We start from the raw sequence: 26618 nt of genomic DNA, 5'->3' as shown, positions 1-26618 counted from the left end.
GTGATCATCGTCCTGCTTTTAATTTTCTATTCAAATCTTGAGAAAGTTATTTCAAAGGACCTTCTTTCAAGTAACAGCAAAATGAGTTCTGCTCTGTGGAGAATTCCTCTCAGGCTGGTCAAGTATCTACCTGGATGCAACTTTCTTTGTCTCACGGCACAAATCAGCAAGGAGATGAAAGACTGGATGCAGACAATACAGGTGAGGCAAATAAAGACAACTGCGAAGATGATGGTGGTAGAGATTACCATCACAGCGCACAGCACGGTCAGCCCACAGGACAGATCAGCTCAGTTGGGGAGGAAAGCAGCCAGTAGAAGGTCCCCCTTTTTGGCCTGTACCATGGTCTGGAACATAAATATTCACCAGATTCCCCATGGAGTCACTACTGTGCCTCTGAAGATGATGATGGTGATGAAGCACAAAGTACTACAGAAAAATGCCATTAAAGCCTTTCAATGGGCACACGTGATGCTCAAATGAGTGATTCCATATATATATATGTATATATATATATATATATTATCCTGATATCACAAGAAAATGGTGTTAAAAAAAAGAAACAAAAAAACCCCAAAAAACATGTTGTATGACCGTCCTTGGCTTCCATAGGAATCAAATCTAATCTCTGTGATTGCTTTTTGATGTTACAAGCGCATGAGAATATAAAGACAAACATGGATACACACACACACATACACACTTGTCCCTTTATATGTTTTAAATTTTTATTTTTATTGAAAAAACTGCAAGAACATCTAAATCAGAACATTTTTTGTAGTTTAATGGAGCCCTGTCTATGTTCCCAGAAACAATGGTGTGCTTAATTTTTGCAGACACCGTGCAAGTTACACCAGTTGATACTCACTGACAGTGTCTTACAGAGCTCATTATTCAAATTTACACTGATCACACCAGTACATAAAAGGACGAACACAAATCAGCGGTTAAAAATAACCCATAACTGTATAACTGCTATCCTTGTTCTAGCCAGTATGACTTTTAGAAAATTCAACCAGAAGCATTCCTGCTTCTGAAACAAATCTATTTATGTGCGTTTAAAGCCACAGATTCCAAGCAGTGTAAAAATTAGGTCAACTGTAAAAAGTATAAGATTCACATATGTCAGAAATGCAACCATAAACTGAATGGCCCATATGCAATAGCTGGGTGGACAGTGACTGGGACGAGGATTGTTTCTGAACATGAAAATGGGCCACACAATAGCAGTAAAGATATATAGCACAACAGAGATCACCAGGAAAATAAAAACAAACCTGTCCAGATTAAAGGGCAAACAGGTCTTCAGTTTTTTGAGGATGTTGGTGGCTATGATGAGAGGGAGGATGGGAAAAGGAATGATATACGCTATAACACACACGATGAGAGCTGGCTGGTCTCTGTAACCAGTCAGTGACACAAAAATCATGCAGCTCACAAACGCTTCCATCACCTTCCAGAATCCAGGCAAAGCAGCCAGGTAGCTCCCTTTCTTCTTGTCCATAAATTTGTCTTTCACCACTTCAAGAATGTAAAGAAAGCCACAGAAGAAGGCAAATATACTCACTATCCAGCCATAAAAGCATTTCAGGCAGGCATAGAAGTTGGCATATGTTATGGCAACAGAGACGGTCATAAGTGAAGAAGACATAGCCATCCCTGTGGTGAAGTCAGACCAGTCCATGCAAAACATGTTGAGGATTATGTCAAGTTTGAACATTTCAATAACAGTGATTATGAGGGTCATGATGGGGCAAAAGGCCCAAGTGAACATTGCATAGTTCCAGTAAGTATGGCTGCTCCCTCCTCTTAAGGAACCCAAGACAAAAGTGACCACACACAGAAGGATCTGAGCCATGTGGAGCCCCCCTCGTCCAGTCATCAGAGTGGATGGAGAAAACACCGCCTTGGAAAGTGTGTCCTTAATATTGTCGATAATTCCCATCGCCGTAAAAAAGCTGACAAGCAGTTGAAATAATTTTGTACTTCCACGTATGCTGATAGAAGCTGGTTGTGGTAAGTTGTAGGTGCTCTCTGCAGCTGCTTTCCAGCTCCTTTCCACATAACCCTGCAGTATCTTAAATGGTTTGCATAGCATTCATGAAACAGACAGTGTGTAGTGATAAAAGTTTACTGCAGCTAATAGAAAATTAATCAAATGCTGTGGGCCTGGTTTTAAATGGACACTAGTAATAAACTGTTGTCATAGCTATTTACCAGATGTCTTTTTATGTGCATACTGAATAAAAATATGAGAATTTTATAAGGACTAATAACTTTATAAATGTAGCAAATGTTCTGGGTAATATATAAACAGAAAAAAGAGCTCCTTGAGTCTATTTGGGGCAAAAGAATCCCATAACAAGCTCGCTTGGTTGCTGGTTTCTAGTGAGAAACAAACAAACAAACAAACAAGAAAAAAGAAAAAAAAAGAGAGAAAGAGAGAGAGCCAGAGACAGAGAGAGAGAGAGACAGACAGAGAGAGAAAGAGAGAGAGAGAGAGAGAGAGAGAGAGAGAGAGAGAGAGAGAGAGAGAGAGAGAGAGAGAGAGAGAGAGAGCGAGAGAGAGAGAGAGATATGTTTTAACACGGTTACTTTTCTGCAACACAATATTAAGCTTATCATTTCATTTCTTGGCTTTTGATAGCCCATATATAGACCGGGATCTGTTGGATGCAAAATACTAATATTTACGTTAAGTTGATCAAGCGTAATTTTTCAACTTTTAGGCCTTTAATCTTATAAATAAAAAATATTTTAAATGAGCCCTTTGTGTCAGCTTTTGTTTATGGGGAACGTTTAATAGAAAGCACAACCGGAAGTTGTTGTCAGCAGTAGAAGCTCCGTTAGCATTAGGCTTTCAGAAAATATGCGTTTGCTTTTCTCTTTTATAAGCTGTAAACATTAAAACTTAACTCTGGAGGAGGCCGTTGCATTATTGGAGTTATATTTAGTTGTGATGTTAATTTCCTTTTCCTGGGCTGTTTATTTTATATTTGTATCGAAGCCACTGTTTGGGAAGACTTAGCTAGCCCAAAGTTAGGAATGGTTCGATGACACCGACTGCATTAGTTTGAACGCCAAGCTGCTTGTTGCACTGTTAAAGGTGTGAAATGGATTTTTCTAAATTCTTGGATGACGACTTCGACGTGAAAGACTGGGTAAACGGTGCATTTAAGGTGGTGCAGAAGGACGCGCCGGGGAAGGCAGATACTCACGCAGCAACACTGGTTATGAAACTACAATTATTCATCCAAGAAGTCAACAATGCTATCGAGGGTCAGTATTTTAAGCCAATTACTATACTGTAATATATGTATATGCTGTAGGTGTCTTGATTTAAATGTACGTCATGTTGCGTAAGGTGTCATTTAATCACGTTCCTACACATAACTAATGCTAAAGGACCCTCAGTAGATGGGCTGCCAGATGCTTTAGCTGTTGACCTTCATCCTAGCAGGCTGGTAGTTCTAATGTTGTGGATGACCGTTGTAGCTGTTGTCCATAACTATCTTTGATCATGTGAATTCAAGATATTGGCAGAACTCAACGTTTTTAACACATATTCAAAGGATTGGAACTAAATGAAACTGAAACAAGTCTGTGAACATTAAATACAATAATTTGAGTTTGCACTCAAAGATGCATGTACATATTGACCTCTACACATGCAAGCACACACACACATATATATATTGCAGATTAGATACAGTTGTGGCTAGCATTGATACGCCAAGCTGCTTGTGAAGGTGTGAAATGGATGATAAGTATAATAATAACTATTTTTATTCTTGCCTAATGTACACTGCAAAGATTACCAATCCATAAATTGGCTGATGCTCTCCTATTTGTTCCTTTTTTTGCCACTCTGTCAACAAGCTGAATATTGACCAATATCAGTGTTAGCCCCATACATCTCTAGTGGAGATCATTGTCCTTACCTTAAATAAATGTGGTTAAAAACAAGGGTGGTTCCAATTTTTACCCAATTGAATTTGGTAACAAGTTTCATAAGAGTCACATTTTTACAAGTCTTTGGGTTTTGTAAGAGCAAGACAGCAGTAAAAGACTGAGATGATTTCCATTAACTGTGTGTTTTAATGACTGATCAGCACTGTTGATCATTTAATGTTAATGTGTTTCTGTTGTGCAGAGAGCAGCAATCAAGCCCTCCAAAATATGCCCAGAGTACTGCGAGATGTGGAGGCTTTGAAACAGGAGGCTTCTTTCCTAAAGGAGCAAATGGTTCTGGTAAAAGAGGACATCAAGAAGTTTGAGCAAGACACTGTACAGTCCATGCAGGTGTGTGAACACTTTCATACCTGGAAAACAACACATCTGATGTTATGTTGTTAGAATCTTTTCTTTGACAAGAAGCCGTATAAAAATTTAAGCCTGATAATGTGAATCATACTTGCCAGGTTCTGGTGGAAATAGATCAAGTAAAAGGTCGAATGCAGCAGGCAGCTGAGGCACTGCAGGAGGCAGACAAATGGAGCACACTGAGTGCAGACATCGAGGAGACTTTTAAAACACAGGTACAAAATGAAGAAACAGCCACAAGACTTCACTCATTTGTCTTTAATGTTTCTTGTATCTTAATTATGGAAATTGTTTTAATAAAACACTACATATCACATTATTTGAGCAATAATTCAAACCCATTTGTATGTGCAAGACAAGCAACTCAGTCTGTAGACAAAAGGTCTGCTTTAGTAGGTCTGGAGATTTGTTTTGGCCAGAGCAAGGAATGAAAATAGCTTAGTGTACCTTATAGATTATCTAAGTTTTTATAGCTAGTTAATTTGACTTTGACTGCTCTAATTTTTATGAGAGTTGTAAGCCTAACATTTTGTTGTACTTGTATAATAACAATAAAGCTAATAGAAAATATAAATATAAAATATTCTGTGCATCTAAAGATGAAAACAATACACTCCTTTTTTTTCTCCTTCCCAGGACCTAGCTGTGATTTCTTCTAAGTTAACCAGCATGCAGAACAGCCTGGCCATGCTGGTAGACACACCAGACTATTCTGAAAAGTGTGTCCACCTCGAGGCGCTGAAGAACAGGCTGGAGGCCATGGCCAGTCCACAGATAGTAGCAACTTTTAATTCTCTGTCTATAGGTATTAATTCATGAGGCAAACTTTGTTTTTCCCTCCAGTTTAGTCTAAAATCACTATATTTGTTTATTGTAGTTTGCTTCCACTATAAATATTTGTATGTTTTTTTTTCTCTTTGCAGACCAGGCCAAGCTGTTTGTTAAAGTTTTCACAGAAATAGATAGAATGCCACAACTTCTAGCATACTACTACAAGTGTCACAAAGTAGGTGCCAAAGTGCTTTGCTCTGAGTTTATGAACAAATCAGGATAAAAAAATACTTTGATATCGATCCGTCTGTCTTGTAGGTTTCATATATATATATATATATATATATATATATATATATATATATATACACATAAGCATGTGGATTAATGCCTGTCTGGTGTCTCCAGGGCCAGTTGGTGAGCATATGGCAGGATCTCTCTCAGAGCGAGCTCAATCTCAACCAGCAGCTCTCTGAATTCTATGACACTTTGCTCTCAACTTGGCACACTCAGCTGCAGTGGAGCAGCCAGGTGAGACACGTGACAGCACCAGGATGTACACTAAATTGTGTACTGCAGCCACAAGTGACCAATCTTGTGGTTTTTGTTTTTAATTGCAGGTGTTCAAGAACCCGTATGAAGTGGTGACAGTACTGCTCATCCAGACTCTGGGGGCCATGGTGCCTTCCATCCCTGTGTGCCTGAGCACAGCAATGGAGCGAGCAGCCCAAGAACAGCGTCTTGACACTCTACTGGAGCTCCATCACACCACGTCTACCTTTGGTCACAGTTTGGAGGCTGCCATGCTTCCACACCTGGGTCTGTACATACACAGAACTTAACTGTAGACATACTAAGGCTTTGAGAAGGAAGATTTCTTATTTTTTGTTTGTGTTTCCTCCATAGGTGCGAATAACCTGTTGAAGGTACATGAGCTGGTGTGTGCGCTGTATGATCCCTACAAATCTTACCAACTACAGTATGGAGAGCTGGAGGAAGCTCATCTCCTCATACAGATCAGTGCCGTTCCTTTGGTTAGACACTACGCTCAAATCAACACATACTTAGTGAATTAATAGATTTTTCACCATTTATTTTTTTAATCTTTCTATAACCTCTTGTTTCACATTCCCTTTTCTCTCTTCATTTTAGGAGCATGGAGAAGTAATTGATTGTGTGGAGGAGTTGAGCCACTCTGTCGGCAAGCTGTTTGGTTTGGCCAGTGCTGCTGTGGACCGCTGTGTCAGACTGACTGATGGACTGGCTGTGTGTGGCCTTCTCAAAGCTCTCAAAGCTCTCTTTACTAAGTAAAGATCCTTTACTCATAATTACAGTCACAGGCCACATCATATATTTATCCCATTCATTAATGTCTTTGTTTATTACAGAAATAATTAGTTTGATTGAAGTATTTGTGGAAGTTAATCTCGTCCTTAACGCTGTGTCCATTCCAGATATGTGTCAGACTTCTCTACAACACTCCAATCAATAAGAAAGAAGTGTAAACTTGAAGATACGCCAAGTTCATCTGTTTTCCAGGAGGACTGGACAGCTTTCCAGAGCTCAGTCAGGTTATTTTTCTTTTTACATTTCAGGTAAAATAAATAGACAGTATGACATTTCACTGTAATTTACCAATTTCATATTGCTCTTCACAGGATCATTGCAACATGTGGAGAGTTGCTCAGGCAGTGTGGTGCTTTTGAGCAGCAGCTGTCAAACAAGTAAAAGAAACATTTTTGCCACCTGCTTTGTAATGTTCCAGTTGTTTGTCATCTGAAAACTGTCAACAATGATCCATCTTTCCTATAGGATCCTTGGCAGAGCAGGTAAGTACTTGTCAGAGTCGTACAGCCCACGCAGCCTGGCCGGCATCCAGGAGGCCAGCTCCACAGAAAGGAAGAGTGCCATCAAAAACCCTTGGCAGGAATATAACTACCTTCAGAGAGGGAACATGGCTGAATATAACAACCTGATGGAGATCCTCTACTCATTAAAGGTATGAAGCAGAACTTTGCATCTAGAGGAAGCTGTTGGTTTATCGGGGCTCTTATGCATCTATTTCACATGGTTTTGCAGGAGAAAGGCACAGGCAACTCCAGCTTATTGGCCGACTCCAGAACAGCTCTGACCAGACTCAATCAACAGGCCAACCAGCTTGCCTTCGACTCTGTCTTCCTGCAGATCAAACACCAGCTCGGCCTCGTCTGCAAGATGGAGGTGATTTCGTGTCAAATTTCTGGCTGATTTGATCTCAGATACTAATAGATACGATTTGAGTGTGTGAGTGCTGGAAAATTGACTTTGTGCATGCGCACTTGAGTGTTGAATGTCCTATATGTGTTTATTCTGTCCTCATGCTGTTTGATTTGTGCTTCCCGTTTGTGTTAAGACTCAAGATGCTGCCGGTATTGGAGAGGGCTACACTGAAGACCTGCCTACTTTCAGCCTGTCACCACAAGAGTACATTACAAATGTTAGTCAAGTTTAACTTTAATTTACATCAACACACTGTGTTAATCGCTGTAATTGTCATTTAGTTGTACTGTAATTAGTCTAAAATAAAAACAAAACAAAGGATTTACATTAAATTAGTGCTTTTTTAAGATATACAGAGCTGATGTAGCTACAGTGTATATGAGACTGAATTTTCCAACTGTTATGTAGCAAACTACATGCTTTTTCTTTTCCATTTATAGATAGGGCAGTACCTGATGTCTCTGCCACTTCATTTGGAGCCTTTTGTGACACAGGAGGACCCAGCACTAGAGATGGCTCTGCATGCTGGGAAGTTGCCTTTCCCTCCAGAGCAAGGTTATTTAAAAGATCAACCCTTATATTCATCTCCTGATATTTGTTTTTATTTCCTTTATGACACTTTTGATTTTCTACTTTCCTATTGTCATAGGTGATGACCTTCCTGAGCTGGATAACACAGCAGACTACTGGTTGGGCTCCATTGCCCGGGCCACCATGCAGACCTACTGTGACGCCATCTTGCTTATTCCTCAGTTGACCCCCCGTTCCACCAAACAGCTGGCCACAGATATTGGTACAGTAAACAAAAAACTAAAAATTGGCTTAGGAAAGAAAATGCCACCACTCAGGTTAATATGTCTGCAAGTGTTTGAGTTCAGGACTCCTGTTTGTCCTCTGCAGAATATCTGAGCAATGTGATGGATGCTCTGGGCCTGCAGCCTTCACGCACCCTGCAACACATCGTTACACTGCTGAGGGCTAAACCAGAGGACTACAGACAGACGGCCAAACTGCTGCCCCGTCGCCTCGCATCCACCATCGCTGCACTCCGGTGCATCGACTACTAACAACAAGGGACAAGGAGGAGGGCTCTGTAGGTACTACAACTCTCTGAGGTGTACTGGGGATTCCCTGTGCTGTAAAGAAACAGAAGAATGTGATATTTTTAGGAGCCGGTTAATATGTTACAGTTGACTCTAACATCACATGTCAGTGATGACTGTCACTTAGCCTCAGCTTGTCTGGATATTTCTGTCAAGATAAATGTGGGAGTTGTGGTAATGTTAAAATGATTTAAATCAGGGTGTTCTTATCTTTTTCACAGGTAATACTGATGTTAGTTTTACTTAAATAACATTTCACCAATGATGATGCCTTCAAGTCAAGCCAAGGGGTAAAAATATCTTGACTTGTCACTTTTAGATCCTGCATTAATAAGGTGATGGAAGCCTTTTGTCAAAGCATTTAAAATCTGTATGACAAACGTGTTTGATTTAAGATATGTCACTGTAATATAATTTATCTTTACTATTTAATTATCAATAGGTCATATTTGTGATGAGAGCGGTCTTAATTTTTTTATTTAATCCTCAGATTCAGATATTCAGTACTGGCTGACTAATATAACTTTGAATATTTTTTTTCTATTTGTTTTCATGCAGTATGAAATAAATCTGTACATACATTTACATTAAAACTTTCATTTTTACCTGCTAAAGTGTTCTGTTTTATTAAGTGTGACTTTTTTGATAATGGCCTTTGAATACAGTGGTGATCTGTCTGAAGTGTTTAACTTTACCATTTTAGATTTGATCATGTTGGATGTGTTTGCAGGCTGACACAGTTTACTCTTGGTAGTTGCATGTTGAAACTAAAGACAATTGTAATAAGGTAAGACTTCTGGAAAAAATAAAAAGACACTGGTTGTTATGCTTTTTGCCAAAATGCTTATAATTGAGTATTTGAAGTAGCAATTTTAGTCATTTTGTTTAAATAATTATTAATTTAAGGACTTTTTTTAAGCAGAAGTGCTTCAAGAAATGCAGATTTGGTGCCCGTTTTCATCTTGAATTTTATCTAAATAATCGGGATTAGAGATTGAGCAGTTTTTTCATTCATGTTCAATATATTTAAGCTTCCCAACAGCACAGGGCTGCCTTTCTTACTTGATTAATAATGTGGTAAAAATATTCTATTGGTGACAGGTCTGGACTGCAGGCAGGCCAGTTTAGCATGTGGACGCACTGAGGAGCCACACACTTGTAATGCATGTAGAATGTTTAGTTATTGTTTCACTGAAATGCAAAATACCTCCTCTGAGATAGTTGTCATCTGGATGAAAATGCACATGGCATGGTAACAAACACATCATGCAGCTGCTGCATGGTGTCTCTAAAACCATGCAGCGATCTTCACTAGGGACTCATGCCTGTTAAATATCACCCAAGGGTCACAGTTACACAGCAGCAGTTTTTATCCTGGTGAATAAAGCTATTTCTCTGGTTTCAGTGGTAGTTGAGGGAAAGACTTACTGTTGATTTTTCTTTCAGTCTTGAACAGAGTTCTTCAATTTGTCCTTCTGAAAGCTACCTTTCATGCTCAGGTATTATTTTACCAGTTAACTTAAGTTTTAACTGCATCGTGGATTGTCTTGAATTTCACTGATGTTTAGAGTTTTCCAAAGTTTTAGGAATGATTACAATTTCCCACTAACTTGTCATATTGTGAATCACTAATCTGCTGTAGTCAAAAGAATAGGGAATAACAGAGAATGGAAAATGGTCCATACATGAAATACTGTAGCTTGATGCTTCACAAACCACTGTAAAATTAAAATAAATTAACATCAAGTATTGTAGAGATTATGAATATAAGTATTTCTTGTGGTCCAAATGTTTATATTTTGCAAAAATCTGCAGGGACACTCATCAAAAGCCTCTGATATGTGAGTAGTTAGAAGCTACTCCAGTTGCACCTTATATCTAAAGCGAAATTCAGTTTCATTTACTGTTATTTAATGTGATACAGTGGCTCTGTCAGCCTTTCGACCTGATTGGTTGTTGTCAGTGTACATGCTGTCCAGAAGCGCGGATGGAGCATCATCCACATCACATGCCGCTGTACCTGCTCTCCTCCAACATGGACCAGTGTTTGGGTCTGACGTCAGCCGTTACCGCCCTGCCTGCAGTATCGGTGTCTACAATTGAGGATGGAGACGAGAGAGGCGGCCTCGCCATGAAGCGCATCCGGAGGCGGAAATAAAGCGCACGAAGACTGAGACAAGTAAAGACCACACGAAAACAAAGAAGAAACAACTAACTTTCGGATGTGCACAGGGATACCGATCTTCACATCTGGCCCGAAAAGCGATGCCAAACGCGGGGGAGCGGCGGGCTGTGTCGCCCGCTCCCCCGCTCGCCTCCTCAGTTTGGCAGAGCTCCTGCTAGCGCTCCCGCTGTGGAGACAATTTAGGGAAGAAGACCACCGGGTAAATCTCTCCATACCGCTCATTTTCAACAACGCGGCGCATCTGATTGACTATGTGAAGAGCTGCCTTTAACAGGGTGGAGCTGCGGTTTCTTTAATAAATGATGAGGAATTCCGCTCCTCACTTTCAGCCTAATTGTCAGGGGTTGATTTGATGTTTATGTCCGGCCAACACTAAAGCTCGACCCCAGCGCCTTGTTTTTGTAAGAGAACAATGACCCAGGTGATGTTTTGTCACCGGACAGGCAGCTAGAGATGATGGTCGCTGCTGGCTGGTGCGGGACTAGCCCAGGCATTCACAGAAAGCGCCCTGAACGCGGCTTTCCACGGAGGCTGTTTATGCAATCCGACGCAGTGTTGCAAGTGGGCTGATTCGATCTTCTGCTGTCTCTATGTGATGTGATGCCCAGAACTGCCAGGTCTTTATGTTTCTGTGAAATATGCTTAGGCCTTGTGTTAAACAAAGTGATGGAGGTGCTACTACGCTGGGATTAGATAAAGCTCCAAGAATGGGGGGCCCTTTTTGGAATTAAGGCGTAACAGTGAGGAAAAGCCATCATGTCGAAAGTTGTCACTAACAAGGAGAAGAAATCCTTCAGCAAAAAGCTGTTCCGGAGGAGCTCGGTCCGCTCCGTGGGGAGCTTTATGAACAGAGTTCTCCGGACCTTGTCCACTCTCTCTCATTTCGGTACCGACGAGCAGGCCGCCGAAGACAAGAAGGACGATGCAACTTTGATCCCAAGCACCATAGGAGGGTCAGTCCCGTCCGATGACAGCGACTGCGGGGGTTTCCCGTTCGGGGACAAGGTGCCCGGTGTCGCCGGACTCAAGAACCACGGCAACACCTGCTTCATGAACGCTATCTTACAGTGCCTGAGCAACACGGAGCTCTTTGCAGAGTATCTTGCTTTGGAGCAGTTCAAAGGAGTAGAGTCGAGCAGTAACAGTGAGAAGGGGAAGTCTAACGGGGTGCTGGTGCAGAAGAAGGCGAGTAGCCAGCAGCAGGATGCGGGGGAGGTCACCGAGCATCTGTCCGGGCTGGTTCGGGCACTGTGGACCTTCGAGTACACACCTCAGCACAGCAGAGACTTCAAGGTATGGCTGAGCATCTTGCAGGCAGGTCATGTCATACCGGTTCCAAACTAACAAGTTTATATCACATAACACCCAGAAGACACATGGAAGGAGTGAATATGCAAAGTTATAGTGAACAACTTAGTTGCCTGTCAGGATCCCAAACTTCAGCTACATGCTGTCAGTTATGATTCTTGTTATATAAGCACAACAGAGGAAGTGTTCATTGGAACAGAACAGTCAATACAAAAGCTGGTACAGCTTTTAAAATCTAATGCTTATATGTGAATTTGCAAGAAGCTATTCTAACTCAAAATCCATGCTGTCTATCAAGTAAACAAAACAAAACTAAAAACTAAACAAAACTTATGAAAGTGGTCTGGTTGTCTGGTTTAATATTCTTTTAATAGCCAGAAAGGAGTCCAAACAACATCAGATGCAATGATTAGCCTGTGTACTGTGTCCTGGCATAGAGAACTGGATTATCCTAAATATCTGTGGTCGTCCTAATCTCTAATTCTCAAATGCAAACTAATTATTCAGTTTTATGTGGATATGTTCAAGGTAGTGCACAAAAAGTCACCAGCACAAACCTGTGATCCTGTATCAGGGATAACCAACTCTGGTCCTCAAGGGCCACGTAGGCCCACTATCCCACATGTTTTACATATTTACCCTCTTCAGTACACCTGATTTAAATTAATGGGTCATTGTGTACAACTTGAGAACAAGCTCTCAAGCTTCTCCAGGTGTGTTGGAGCAGGGAAGTATCTAAAACCTGCTGGACGGTGGTCACTGGAGATCACAAGAAGAATAAATTTGAAACAGACAAAGAAACAAAGTCAGTTTTCAGACTGACATTTTCTACTTAAGCTGAGACCTTCAGCTGCTGCTGCAAATAAACTTCTTTTCTTCTTCTTTTAATTCCTGATTGTCTGTCCCACGCTCATCAGCTTTTGTTTATTTCTTTGTCATCATTTCACCTTAACCCCGCATCCCAGCAAAAGACAAAAGTGCTTGTCATAATTACAAAGACTTTACCAATTTTTTGCCTTCCCCCTCATAGCCTGTTTTTCAAAAGTTCACAAATACAAAAAGGAGAGAAACTATTGAAAAGGACTATTGAAGGACTGTTGATGCGCAGCACAGTGTTACTATTTCTGCCTCTTTTTTTATACCTGAGTTGCTAGCCAGAGTACATACAGTATAATTTGATATAAATTCTTATGTGGGCAGTTCAAAATGTTTATTTGAAGAGAGAAATAAAGTTCATGGGTATCAACAAAGAGGATGGGAATAATAACATGGGGGTAACACCGCTGCTTTTAAAAGCATCTTTCAGTATAACCTAATACTGTTGATTATATTTCCTCTTATTGGCTTTTTGAAACATAAAGAGGTTTGGAGTTTCCCATATTCATGGTATCTTTTCAAATGATTTCCACAAAATCAGAAGCAGCTAAATGAACTTAAGCAAAGTCCAACAATTTCTTGTAGATGGTGTTCATTACAGTACATCTCAGCATGCACATATGATGGGTTTGCACCTCTCACAGCCTGCAGTCAAGCCTAAACAGAGGCACATTAAGATAATTAGAACGCATAACAATGGTCAGAACAAGACAAGTTTCGTAGAATCCATTCTCTCTCAAATTGTACAATCTTTTATAAGAAAGGTTAGCAAATTTACAAAAAGTGACATCTGATTTAATTACTGTGGCTGATGGTGAAACTAACGTAACCAGTATTTGTAGGCTGTTTTGTAGGTCTTTTTTGATCAATACTATATGGACTGCATTACTACTCTTGTACTAATGTACTCAAAGCACTTAACACTACAAGATACACCCATTCATATACTTAACCCATATTTTTGTAGAGCTTTTTATTTATTTATTTTTTTTTCTGGGATTGAGTGTCATACCAAAAGATACTTTGACCAACCTTTAGATAAGCGATCTGCTGTGGCTATCTCCAAATCTACAGCAGATAGTGGGTGGGTGACTACCCAGATTAAGCTTTTATGCTTTGTGGTGCAGAATGCAAGTGATGGAAAAGAAATATTCGGCTTAAAAAAATGTATGCGATACCAATCCAATTTTCTCAGGCAATTTCAGTTTTAAATTTATGTCAAAATTTTCTTGAATTTGTCGGACAGGTCATGTTTCAAGTTTCCACACAGTTCAAGTTCAACCAAAACAAAACAGTTTATTTCCTTCAGGGGTGCCCTGAACGTTTTACACGGTAAAGTCAGATGTATCGTGAAGGTATCTTATAAAATCAGCTGTATAATGTATTTTTATACATGAGAAAATAACCCTGCTGATGTTGCTGTTGTCGTCTTAGACTGACCTTTGAAACCTGAAGGTCTGTGGTTTGACAGGTGAGGGAATTTGACAGGGAAAGCCTGATGCTGCCGAGCTGCTGAAGTGTTTTCAGTTGATAAGTTGATAATTAAAGGGAGGATGTATAAGCTCCTGTCTCCACCCCTCTATTTAGGGGAATTCAAAACTAAATGTGACAACAAACTGATGTCAACTACACATATGAAATTTATTGGTCTATTAAAACTTTTGCCTTAATTCTATTTAATGGGTTTTATGTATGAGTCCATATTGTTCACTGGACGCAACATAACAGCTTTGAGAACACTCATTTTGTAAAGGGGTGCACCTTGAATACTTACTAAAAGCTCAGATCTGCTTTTACCTGTACAATTTTACTAAAAGACCACCTTTGTGCTGGAGCCATCGAAGCATGGCTGACTATCCTGAAGCTGTCTTTTTAATAATTCCAAAATTAAGAGGATTGTCCCAGAGAAGAGATTGCAAATGCACACAGTGTAAGCTCCCTCATATCTTTGACATTTGATAGCCAGTGTGAGAGGTGATTTCACACCTCCAGCCTGGGTGGCTCTATCGAGTATGCACTGTTGTTATCTCCAGCAGCTCGTTGTTTACAGTGAAGCTTCAACTACTGTCCTTGCTTTAAGAAGGCTTCTCTACGCTTTACTGTTGCTCCTCTGACCTTTATGATGACGCTGACTGTCATCCTGGTCACATGTATTGAATATTTTATGATCAGACAATGTCAAAAATACAGAAGTGGTGTTCAGTGTACTGCAGTGGACTAAAGCCGAGTTTTCTCATTTTGTTTCATGCAGAACGTGGTGTCCAGGAGTGCTCTTCAGTTCAGAGGTAATTCCCAACACGATGCACAGGAATTTCTCCTCTGGTTGCTCGACAGAGTTCACGAAGACCTCAACCAAATCATCCACCCAGACAGCAGAACCCCCATGAAGGTGAGTTTTAGAACACCTGTGAGCATTTATACATTAATACTATAACCATTCAGTAATGGAATAAAGTATCCACCAGGTGGCTGCTGCAGGTACTAAACATTTAATGCTAAATAACATGTTATTGGGTTGTTTCCTTCAGCCTCCAGTAGAAGAAGAACCGGTCCCTGAAGGATCTCCACTACCAGCACCTGGCTCTTTTGTACAGGAGCTGTTTCAGGCACAATACAGGTGAGGTATTAAAGGTTTTATATGCAGTTTATCATTTAAAAAGAGTTAATTAATATCAATAATTCATGTAGAGTAGGAGAATAAATTCACAGTATCCTTTCTTTTTTGCATGGGGCTGACTGTCAACAAAAATAATTTCATGGTGTAAATGCAGACATGCAAATAGAAACAAGTTAAGACATAAGTGATTCAGAGATAGATTTATTCAATAATCTCATTTTTACATCAGCTTTAGCACATTGCAGATCAGAATTGTAACCATCATGTTACAGGAAGCTGATGTTCCTTTTCTGTTTGAGTATTCCACTAATTTTACTGGGCTAACTTTTTGGAAACAGGCAAAATAAAACATGTAATAAAAACTTAATGACCACCTATCAGCCTCTCTAAAAGCATTGTATTAATAAAAGTTATTCAGTTTATTATTTCTTGGTGACTTCTTGATATTTACTTTGGTGTATTACCAACTCCCTTTTACCAACATGTACAGCAGTAGTAGCCTCCTGCAGCCGTCATCGGTACATCTATACATTTCTTTAAATTATATCAGCGTTTGGTGTGAAAATGACATTTTAATTAGGGAGATTTTATCATTAGCTATTCACTGCATTTGTAAGAAGACAGCTGGATTAACCTAATAGAAACATCATATCTGACATTATTTTTTATGTTTTCTTCCACCATTTAGAGGAAATTGCAATTCAAGGTGTTTTAAAAAAGAAAATTTCTTTAAAATGTCACTAAGTGACGTTTCATCTGCATGATGAGCTTCTCTTCATCTCTCTGTTTAGGTCCTCCTTGACTTGCCCTCACTGCCAGAAACAGAGCAACACCTTCGATCCTTTCCTCTGCATCTCACTGCCAATCCCAGTACCTCACACACGGTAAGGTGACTCTGAATTTAGCTTATGAGTAAGACAATAGCAACCAGACCAGAAAAAATAAAAATAAAAGTCTTTGTATCTAAAAATGCAATGAAACAGAGATCCAGTCTGAACACAGCATTAAAAAGTGTCAAACTCAGCAAAGACGTGACAGGAAGAAGCTAAAATTAGATGATGCCGTCTCTGTTTGAAACATCAGTCCAGTCTTGGTTATGAAACAGCCAATTAGTTTCAGTCTGTCTGTTTTGCAGGCCTCTGAATGTGACAGTGGTGTACCAAGGCAAATGCTCCAACTGTATGAGAGTTGGGGTGGCCGTGCCTCTCTCTGGCACTGTGTCCAGGCTGAGACAAGCTGTGGCCCAAGAGACCAAAATCCCTGCCGAACAGGTGCTGCCCCATTTAAAACTTTGCTTTTTAAACTTATTACTTTGTCAAAAATATTAATAATAAAAAAAAAAAGATGGTGTGTGCTGTTCTGAGGGAACTGATGGGGGCATATTGTTTTATTTGGAGAGCTTACTGTATTGTTGATGCTCACACCTCCTCTGTCATGACCGTTACCAGCTTTCATACTTTGTGCACGACTCATTTTGGAGCACAGTCAGCCCACACAGTGTTTTTGTTCCTTGTCTCTGTGCAGATTGTCCTCACCGAAATGTACTTTGATGGCTTTCATCGCTCCTTCTGTGACGACGACGACGACCTTGAGATCATTCAGGAGAGCGACTCCATCTTTGCATTCGAGACACCCGAGCTATTCAGACCGGAGCAGATTCGTTCCAAACGAGGCGGTACAGCATGTTGTTAATTCCTGGAGATTAGTTTTGCTATTTGTTTGCTGTAGCAGGAGGGGATGAAGTTAGAGTAGAAAAGTTTTAAGTCTGAAGTATGCTATTTTTCCAGAAAGCAGCTGTGTTTTGCAAGATAGTGTATGGCCTTTGTGTTATTTTACCAACTTTAACTGTTATTATCAAATATCAATTACAGGGAGCCCACATGCAAATCTAAATCAGAACAACCTGAAGTATGGCACAGACAATAACAGGATAGCCACACAAATGCAAGAGCCTACAACACCACCTCAGAGTCCCAATAAGAACAGCGGGCAGGCTGAGAAGATTGTGCTGTTGGTGTGCAACAGAGCCTGCGCTGGACAGCAGGGACGCAGGTGTTTTACTAGACAAGTGTGTAAAAATTTCAGAACCCTGACACACAAATGACTGTTTTTTAAAATCCACTTTTTGTAATTCCTGCAGGTTTGGAAATCCCTTTATTCTATATTTGGAGCGTACAGTGACATGGGATGTGCTACAGAAAGAGATCTTGGAGAAGATGAAACATCTTTTGCGCCCTGGAGTCTTTGTGCAGGTACATATTTCTAACATGAACTTTATTCATTTGGGTTGTATAAATGTTCCAGGTAAGTTGACATGTTTCATGTAATACTATCTTATCCTTGATGCAGGTAGGGCCCTTCACCTTGCGTGTCGTTGGAGTGGTTGGAATCACATATTTGTTGCCTCAGGAGGAGCAGCCGCTCTGCCATCCATCAGTGGAGAGGTAATGTTTCTTATCACCACAAGGGGGCACTGTTACCTTACTTGAACTGCCATTATTTAAACCTTGTGTTCAGTTCAGTGGAAGCTGAGGAGCTATGGCACATCATCATAAGTGCTGAAATTAGAATATCTCTTGAGAGATAAGAAACTGTTGATCTCTGTGACTGTTACATGTATTTTTTTTCAATTACTTTTTTATTGTTTTTTTCCTCCAGTGTAGCCCAAAATTATCCTGAAGTTGTAAATCTACCCGTCATTGTCACTTAATTGTCTAAAATATTCAAAATTATAATGTACATTTATTTTCTACTGTGTGACAGGGCATACAAGTCCTGTGGTCCAGGAGGGCCACCTCATGTCAAAATTGTTGTTGAATGGGACAAAGAAACGAAAGACTAGTAAGTGGGACACAAACACACCCCTCATTAAGCTCAGGACAGATGTGTGAGGTGTTATCGCCTCCTGTCAGACCTCAGCACTGATCCCTCTGTGACTTGTGCCATGTTACGCCCACAGTCTGTTCAAAAGAACTGAGGATGAATACATTCCAGATGCTGAAAGTGTGCGGCAAGTAAAAGAGCAGCATCTTCAGCCTCAGACCTGTTCACTTTCTCAGTGCTTTCAGCTCTACACCAAAGAGGAACAGGTATGCTGAAGCTGGAGTTATGTTGGCTGCAGAAACAGACATTTTTTCTTAACTGTTTAGATAGAAAAGAAAAGTTCAAGCATTTATCCCATCACAATGAATTTGTTTTGCATGTTTTGATTTCATATAGTTGCAGAAATATTGAGAAAATTGCATCAGTGTTTAACAGGAAAATATGTCTAAATAGGAATATATGTATTCAAAAATATTAGTAAAAGTCTACTTGCTCTTTAATAATTTAAGATCTTTCCTCATTAATTTCAGCTTGCTCCTGATGATGCGTGGCGATGTCCACACTGTAAGCAGCTTCAGCAGGGCAGCATCAAACTCAGCCTGTGGACCCTGCCAGACATCCTCATACTTCACCTGAAACGCTTTAGACAAGTATAGCTGACAATGAAATAAAGACTTTCTAAATATCTTTTCTCTTCCTTTGTAGCAGCTGCTTTTAGATACATTTATGTTATTTTGAATTTAAATGAAAACTGTTTATGTATCACAACTGTAGGACGGGGATCGTCGGATGAAAATGCAGAACATGGTGAAGTTCCCGCTCACAGGCATGGACATGGCACCTCACATGGTAAAGAGGAGTCAGAGCAGCTGGAGTCTCCCATCCCACTGGTCACCATGGAGACGACCTTACGGGATGGGCCGTGATCCAGAGGACTACCTTTATGACCTGTATGCAGTGTGTAACCATCATGGCACCATGCAGGGAGGACATTACACAGGTAAACGCAGCTCCTTGCATAACGAGTCCCTGAGGTCCTTGTTATGTTTTTAGAGGTGATCTTTACAGAAAAGCTTTTTCATATTGTTAATAATATTTTATTGAATTGCTCCTTGTAGCCCACTGTAAGAACTCCATTGATGGACAGTGGTATTGCTTTGATGACAGCGATGTTCATCCCGTATCTGAAGACGATGTCTGTAAGCAGACTGCTTACATCTTGTTTTATCAAAGACGAGCAACGATTCCATCTTGGTCTGCCAACAGCTCTGTGGGAGGTAATTTGTTATGATAATTGCTGGTGATATTTCTTCTTATTTTTTTTTTATCTATTATTTTTATCTTTATTCTATTTTTAATTATTGTTATTACTATATTTTACTGTGAATATTTTACTCTTTCAACTTAGTTTCTGCAAAGTTAAACTGATACCAAACATAAAAAAATCCTTACCAGAAATGATGCAAGTTGTTACATGATACATGACAATAAAGAATCTTGAGTCTTACTAACATATTTAAATATTCTGTATCAATAAGCCCCATGATTTTTACATGCCAATTTAGTCAGTTTTAAACACTTTCTTACTGTTCCCACATTGAGCAAATTTCAAAGCTGCCCCAACATGTTGTTTAGACATAATTTTGCCTATGGGAAGCGATATTTACTTGGTCTGGTGTGGCCCATACATGCACCTGTAATGACTCCAAACCGACTTTAAAAGGGAGATTTTCCCTTTTGAGCAATTTATAAACTATAACATACTTTATATTTTGGAGAGAGGATTGTAGTTTTTAACTTGGAAGATTTTGGCCTGTAAATACTACTTACAAATGAAAATGTTACCTTTTTTATAAGTTCAAAGGAAAAATGTATGAGGGACAGACATTTCAAAATTCAAATGTCACCTGTAATCTTAAAATAAAGCATTTAAAATGTACAGTTGAAAGCAGAAGTTTACATACAGTCTAAAAAAGATACATAAACCTTTTTTTCCTTACTGTCTGAAATTAAATCAGACTAAACCTCTCCTGCTTTAGGTCAGTTAGGATTACCAAAATTATTTCTATTTGCTAAATGCTGCAATAATGGCAGAAAGAATATTTCAGCGAAGCTTTTATTACTTTACATACACAAAGAAAACTATGTCTTTAAACAATGGGGGAAATTCCAGACGATGAAGCTTTGGGAGCTTCTGATAGGTTAAGTGGCAACATCTAAGTTAAGTGAAGACACACCTGTACATGAATTGTTAGTCTACACCTCAAACACACGCTTCCCTTTTTGACATCATGGGAAAATCAAAAGAAATCAGCCAAGATATCAGGAAGAGAATTGTGGAGCTCCACAAGTGTGATTCATCCTTAGGTGCAATTTCCAGATATTTTAAGGTGCCACCTTAAGCTGCCATTCATGTGTTCAAACAATTATCCACAAAAATAAACAACATGGGAACGTCCAGCCATCATACCGCTGAGGAAGGAGACGGGATCCCAAAGATGGGACACAGATGAACGTATTCTGGTCCAACATGTGCGAATCAACCCCATAATCAGAGCTAAAGACCTTGTGAAGATGATGGCTGAAGTTGGTAAGAGTGTGTCATTACCCACAATCAGACGAGTCCTGTACCGACAAGGGCTAAAAGGCCACTCAGCTTTAGATGGCATCATGAAGAAAGAACATTATTTGGAAATACTAAAGCATCATCTCAAGCCATCTGCCAAAAAGTTGGAGCTTGGGTGCAAATGGGTCTTCCAAATGGACAATGACCCTAAGCATGCAGCCAAAGTAGTCACATAGTGGCTTAACGACAACAAAGTCAATGTTTTGGAATGGCCATCACAAAGCTCTGGTCTCAGCCCCATAGAAAATATGTGGGCAGATTTGATAAGACATGTGAGCAAGGAGGCCTGCAAACCTGACTCAGCTACACCAGTTCTGTCAGGAGGAATGGACCAGGATTCAAGCAAACACTTGTGAGAAGGAAATTAATGTAAACTTCTGACTTTGAAGAAAGTAATAAAAGCTTCACTGAAATATCCTTCCACCCATTAATCCAGCATTTAACAAATAGAAATAATTTTGGAAATCCTAAGTGACCTAAAACAGGAGAGGTTTAGGCTGATTTAATTTCCGACAGTGAGAAAAAAATAGGTTTATGTATCCTTTTTACACTGTATGGAAACCTCTGCTTTCAACTGTATAACTGCTGTTAAATAAAATTATTTAGTCGTGTAATTTTAGTAGAATTATTAATGGATAAATATAACCACAAAACCTCCTTAATTGATTACACACATTAAAAGTTTTTTTTTTTTTTTTCCAAGTGTTCTAAAATTTTATTGGTCAATGTGTAAATCAGGTGGGACCTGATTAAATATGTACATGTCTGCAAAAATGCCTCATAAAATAGACACTGAAATAGAAATAAATTTATCATTAGGCAAAGCCAGGCTCATTTATTTACACAGCACATTTTGTATACTGTATAAGGCAACCCAGTGTGTTGTACATGATGAAAAGAAACAGACCATGAGTTGCATAGATACAAACAGAGGTCAACATCCTCATCACCATCTCAACCACCACCATGTCACTGTACATTTATGTGAATATATTGAAAAAAGAAAGAAAAGTTTATAAGAAAGGAAACAAAATAGTCCAAAATATATGATTTTTTTTTTGTAGTGTCTTCATTTAAAATATATTTTATTTCATATTTACTGTAATTGAAATTTTAGATTCAGGGTGCCCTCTGATTTATTAACAGAAAAGGGTATTTATGTCTATATTACTATATATATTTGGGCATATCATGTCTTTGTTAAAATGATAATATTATTTATATTTTTGTATTTGTAAGAACTTATTCTGAGATATAATCTAAAACCTGAATGTGTTTTGAGTTATAACATTTTACATGTTTAAACTGTAAACAAAACCAGCAAATCTTGTTCAAACTAGTGATGTAACTGTTAACTAGGGTGCCCTTTTAAATCTTTGAGTTGTTCAACAGTTCAGAACAAAATGTTAAGCGCTGACTGAAGAAATGGTTTGTTAACTAATCCCTACACATGTATTATGTTGGATTTCTGCATGATAAATATAAATTTTTCACATGTACAATTGTTGTCTGCTGGGCCGTTTAGGTTCCACCAGTTCTTCCTTGTGTGAGCATTGGATAAGTCGGCTGATGGGAAGTCGTCCACCCAGTCAAGCCTCCTCTGGTTCCTCCAGACGCACCTCGCTGGCCTCCCTCTCCGAGTCTGCTGAGTTTGCTGCTGAACGTAGCGAAGACGATGGTGAAGAACACTCATTCAAAAACACAGACTTTCTTTGACTGGTGTTTTTCTAAGTTGAATATTTTCTGTATAATTTTAATGTGTATTGTTGTGTATTGTCATTTGCAGGTCTAACAACCCGACCACCAGTGAGAGGCATGCAAAGGCAAACTTTCTCTTCAAGATCTTCTATTGCCAGCCCACTGGTGCTGAGTGAGAATGGAACAAAACCATCCTGGTCTCACTCTGCTAAGCTCCAACTTCGCTCCAACTCTCCCTCACGCTTCTCCCTAGAGTCCCACTCTTCCTCCCCAACACTGGAGAGAATAGGAGAGGTGGTTGATAACCAGCTGTCATCCTCATCTTTCACTGGTTCACCCAAGCTAGACAAGCTGTCAGAGGGCAAGTTGGCCCTTTCTGTTCCGGACAGTAATGCAGGGAGTAAGAGGCTGATAGAGCAAGTGCACTTCAAGGCTGCAGCCCAGGCAGAGCAGAGAAGCTCCTTTCAGGCAGGTGAAAACAACAATGTTACAGCCGTTGAGCAGGTCAGTCCTCGACACGGAGTAGCTCCAAAGGAGCTGAAGCAAAGAAATGGGAGTGTAGACAGCACTGGTGTTAAAAGAACCTCAGCCAAAATCGGGTTAGATGGTGAAAGGAGTCCCAAGAAGCGTGCTGCCACCTCTTCAACATCATCCAGCTCTCTTTCCCCTGCATCTCCAGCCATTGACAAGTTACCATCTCGAACACAGTCCAAGGGTGCTGCATCAGTTTTATCCTCCAAGGACAAAAGCAATGGGCCAATTAAAACAAGCAAGGGTGCTTCCTCAAGAACAGCAACTCCCTCCAAGAAAGGGTCCACCCAAACGTCTGAGGTGTTGCACTCTGACTCACAGCAGAAGAAGAGCAGTTCTCCAGGATCACAGAGCTCACACCCTCAGAGGAGAACATCACCCAGAGGGGGAGGCGAGAAAAGCTCAGCTGCAGGGAGGACTAGAGCAGCAGATCGGAGCACAAGCCGGGACTCTTCACGGGCCACTGCAGTGTCGGAGAGGAAGGTTAGTCATGGGGGTCCTCCGTCCAGGGTTAGTGCTGCAAGCAGAGCAGAGGGCCGGCCAGGCAGGGCTGTGGAGGACAGGGCAATAGGCAGGAGCTCAAGCAGTAGCTCCTCCATGACTAGTCTCCGGTCTTCAAGCGTTGGTGTTTCCTCTGCTAGCACAGCTCTACCATCAAGAGGACCTCGAGGGAACAGTAAGACTGAGGACAAGGGTTTATCCTTTTTTAAAACTGCTCTGCGGCCCAAGGAGACCCGTAAACCAGGTGACAGCAGGAAAACAGGGGTGGGAGAGACTAAAGGAAGTCCAGAGGATGGCATTGGGGATGCAACACGCGAAGCAACCCAATCCAATCCAAGTAAAAAGACCCCGAGCATGGCTTCAGAGGCCCAGACTAATGTGACTACAGCCAAAGACAAGGAAACCTCTAAAGCTTCAGCAACAGCTAAACATTCACTGCTGTCCTCCACGAAATCTGGAGCACAAACAAACACCCAGGTTTCAGCTGCCGCAAAGGACCTCTCAAAGAAAGAACCTGCTAAAAAGACATTGCAGTCCAGAAAGATCCCCATCAATTCTACACAAACTAGCCAGAAATCCAAGTGATGTTACTTTGTGGGCCATGTAACAATCTTTGCAGAGCAGCTCTAAGGTGTCTTCTTTTTTTTTTTTTTTTTTTAATTTTAACCATCAAAAAGTCTCTGACAGACACCTTTAAAACATCTGTAGCTATTCAGTGGTCCCTGAATTTCAGCTGCCGTACTGCGACATTTACTGTCCACATTGTTAAATAGCTATTTAGGAATGGATTTTAACAAAGCACTTTGTATGGATTGCAGTGATTTTGAGGAAAATTATACTGTATTGTAAATAAGCATGGACATGTATTGAAATTTTTGCCTTGTTCTGTCTGTAGCATTGCTGGGAGAGGAACGTCGGAAAATAAAAAGTGACTTTGCACAAGATGGAAAGCAGATACAGTGATGGAAAGAAACTTTTGAGATACATCAAACACGGACAGCTCAGCCACCAAAGGGAGTTTATGGCAATTTTTAACACGCTGATGCAGTGAATAATTTTCAAAAGTCACTATGTACTGCTCTCCTTCAGTTTTGAGAGCCATATGTCAACCACAAACATCAGTGCCTCAGATAATCTTAAATAAGTATTTCATCTAAATTGTATAACTGCAGGTGTTGGTAAATTTGTAATTGAATTTTAATATTTATTAAGCACTGACAATGTAATTTCAAGTAAAACACAGTTAAGCCTATTTAACCTGAACTACTGTTTACATATGCTCTTTGATGTAGTAACTCTGCAACAGCCTTTAAGAAGAATTTTTAGGTTTTGTCCAGCCAAAATCTGACTGTCATCGAGAGGCTGAGGAAAGATGCAGGAACACAGCATGTGTTGTTGGTGTTAAACTTCTGGAGACCTTGATTTAAAAAGTTTTACGTTTATGTTTTATTTATCAGTTATTATAATGTGTAACCCCTTCAGATACCCTACCACCTACCACCGCCTCTGCCAGCTGCTGATGCCAACACTTCCCTGCGGCACCCCGTTGTTCTTCATGGGGACAGTTTCTTCAGACTGCCAGACATCTGCAAACATTCCTCTCAGATGAACACAGGGTTAATGTAAAACAAAAAAACAGAACAAACGCCACCTTGCACGCTACATAACTGATGCATTCAGAGACAGCTGGGATGCTTTCGCTGAACACCGTACTTGTACATAGAGTGCTATGGTGTGTTTGAGTCAGCTTCATCCTCTGTCTTCACATGTGACATCACAGCTTGTGCACATCTTTAGCTCGAGAGTAGATCAACACTGACTGTGTTAACGTAGAGCGAGAAGACATTGCAGTTTTTAAAGTATGTGACCGTTGTTGCATGTTAAATTGCTTATGCATGCACATAACTATGCAAGCAGATTCTTGCTAATGCCCACACTGAGTATGTAGAAGTGCTGCTCTTGGATGTGTATTTATTTCTAACTGTATATTTTTCCAAATGCCTGCACCAGAGAGCATGTCAAGACATCCTTTATTAAAGCTTTGTTTGCACATTTCTTCAAAGTTATATACATTTTGTATGAATGATAAGTATTGCTCATTCACCCTCTCAAAGTAAATCAACTCACCTGCAAATGAAGCTTTTCTGTACTGTATTCATTTGTCTCACACCTTTTCCTCACAGTTCCACAGTTTTAACAGTCCCCATATGACTTTGGCAACAAAGCCTTGCCACACTTTACAGCCAGAGGTGCAATTCATTTTCACTTTGGTAGTTTGAGATTTGTGAAGATGTTTGAGATTTTGCCAGATCTGCTTTGGGAGCTGAGGAATTAGCTTGAATCCAAAGACAGGAGTCAGCAACACTTGCTGTGGGGTTCATGTGGGGGCCAATCCAGACAAGAACTGTTTTAACCACTCTGTCTTCAGCTTTTTTCTCAAGATAAAAATATACATCTGATGTGCAATATGAAGTGTGAATTTAACATTAATTTACATTTTTTTCCCTCAAAAAGCCGACAACATCACTGATTTCTTGTCAACAGTTTTCACTGTGAAATGCTGCACTAGGAAGTGTTTTTAGCTAAATCTAAGAATCTCATTAAAGACAGGTTTTTCTGTGATATAATAATATAACTGAACTGTGGATTTACAAAGAGTGTATGGCATCATCACGCTCAAGGAGGAGTGTGCATCACTTGACCAAATGACCAGAAGACAAACTGCTATAAATGGCTTTTTGGCACACACTGCATTGTAAATCAGAAGCATTATCTCCAGTGCCTGGTGGCCGCACTGTGTTAATGCTGTGGTGTTACACCCAACACATGCATTAAACTTCCTAAACTGATTTATGTATGTCACACCCTAGCAATGCTCATCATATGACAGCAGTGTATAAATATAGTGAGGTTCTGTGAGGATTAATTTACACAAATGCATGAGAATGATTGAATCTTTGTTTTTTTTATATATATATATATAAATGTTTGTTTATT

The 26618-nt window shown here is 40.0% G+C and overlaps 3 protein-coding genes across 3 annotated transcripts; 2 read left to right on the top strand and 1 right to left on the bottom strand.

Moving 5' to 3' along the window:
- Positions 1-756: 756 nt before the first annotated feature.
- On the bottom strand, positions 757-2043 carry LOC121632793 (myeloid-associated differentiation marker-like protein 2). Its single transcript, XM_041974541.1, has one exon. The coding sequence runs from the start codon at positions 1943-1945 to the stop codon at positions 1049-1051; it is 897 nt and encodes a 298-aa protein (XP_041830475.1). The 5' UTR covers positions 1946-2043; the 3' UTR covers positions 757-1048.
- Positions 2044-2821: 778 nt separating this feature from the next.
- Positions 2822-9066, top strand: cog7 (component of oligomeric golgi complex 7). Its single transcript, XM_041973971.1, has 17 exons — positions 2822-3279; positions 4154-4302; positions 4422-4538; positions 4960-5128; positions 5247-5329; positions 5503-5625; positions 5715-5913; positions 6001-6128; positions 6247-6401; positions 6549-6665; positions 6753-6818; positions 6907-7093; positions 7174-7314; positions 7487-7570; positions 7794-7908; positions 8003-8146; positions 8254-9066. Exons 1-17 carry the CDS (start codon positions 3114-3116, stop codon positions 8418-8420), a joined length of 2310 nt encoding a protein of 769 aa, XP_041829905.1. The 5' UTR covers positions 2822-3113; the 3' UTR covers positions 8421-9066.
- Positions 9067-10483: 1417 nt separating this feature from the next.
- LOC121632441 (ubiquitin carboxyl-terminal hydrolase 31-like) lies at positions 10484-25759 on the top strand. Its single transcript, XM_041973970.1, has 16 exons — positions 10484-11934; positions 15077-15214; positions 15354-15442; positions 16234-16326; positions 16578-16713; positions 16967-17117; positions 17314-17494; positions 17583-17694; positions 17792-17886; positions 18206-18283; positions 18402-18531; positions 18796-18915; positions 19040-19265; positions 19384-19542; positions 22417-22569; positions 22678-25759. The coding sequence occupies exons 1-16, from the start codon at positions 11398-11400 to the stop codon at positions 24204-24206; spliced, it is 3927 nt and encodes a 1308-aa protein (XP_041829904.1). The 5' UTR covers positions 10484-11397; the 3' UTR covers positions 24207-25759.
- Positions 25760-26618: the final 859 nt, after the last annotated feature.

Source organism: Melanotaenia boesemani, chromosome 21 (assembly GCF_017639745.1).
Source record: "Melanotaenia boesemani isolate fMelBoe1 chromosome 21, fMelBoe1.pri, whole genome shotgun sequence".
Taxonomy (NCBI): domain Eukaryota; kingdom Metazoa; phylum Chordata; class Actinopteri; order Atheriniformes; family Melanotaeniidae; genus Melanotaenia; species Melanotaenia boesemani.
The sequence above is the reverse complement of the archived record's forward strand: the minus strand, read 5'-3'. Positions and strand labels throughout refer to the sequence as shown.

What these genes read in the sequence shown, in the direction of transcription:
- cog7 (XM_041973971.1), top strand. Translation starts at nt 3,114, where the DNA reads ATGGATTTTTCTAAATTCTTGGATGACGACTTCGACGTGAAAGACTGG. An exon ending in CACAAGAGTACATTACAAAT is followed by an intron (nt 7,571 to 7,793) that starts GTTAGTCAAGTT and finishes TTCCATTTATAG; the next exon opens with ATAGGGCAGTACCTGATGTC. An exon ending in ACAGCTGGCCACAGATATTG is followed by an intron (nt 8,147 to 8,253) that starts GTACAGTAAACA and finishes TGTCCTCTGCAG; the next exon opens with AATATCTGAGCAATGTGATG.
- LOC121632793 (XM_041974541.1), bottom strand. Translation starts at nt 1,945, where the DNA reads ATGGGAATTATCGACAATATTAAGGACACACTTTCCAAGGCGGTGTTT.
- LOC121632441 (XM_041973970.1), top strand. Translation starts at nt 11,398, where the DNA reads ATGTCGAAAGTTGTCACTAACAAGGAGAAGAAATCCTTCAGCAAAAAG. An exon ending in TGCCATCCATCAGTGGAGAG is followed by an intron (nt 17,887 to 18,205) that starts GTAATGTTTCTT and finishes ACTGTGTGACAG; the next exon opens with GGCATACAAGTCCTGTGGTC. An exon ending in TGAACGTAGCGAAGACGATG is followed by an intron (nt 22,570 to 22,677) that starts GTGAAGAACACT and finishes TGTCATTTGCAG; the next exon opens with GTCTAACAACCCGACCACCA.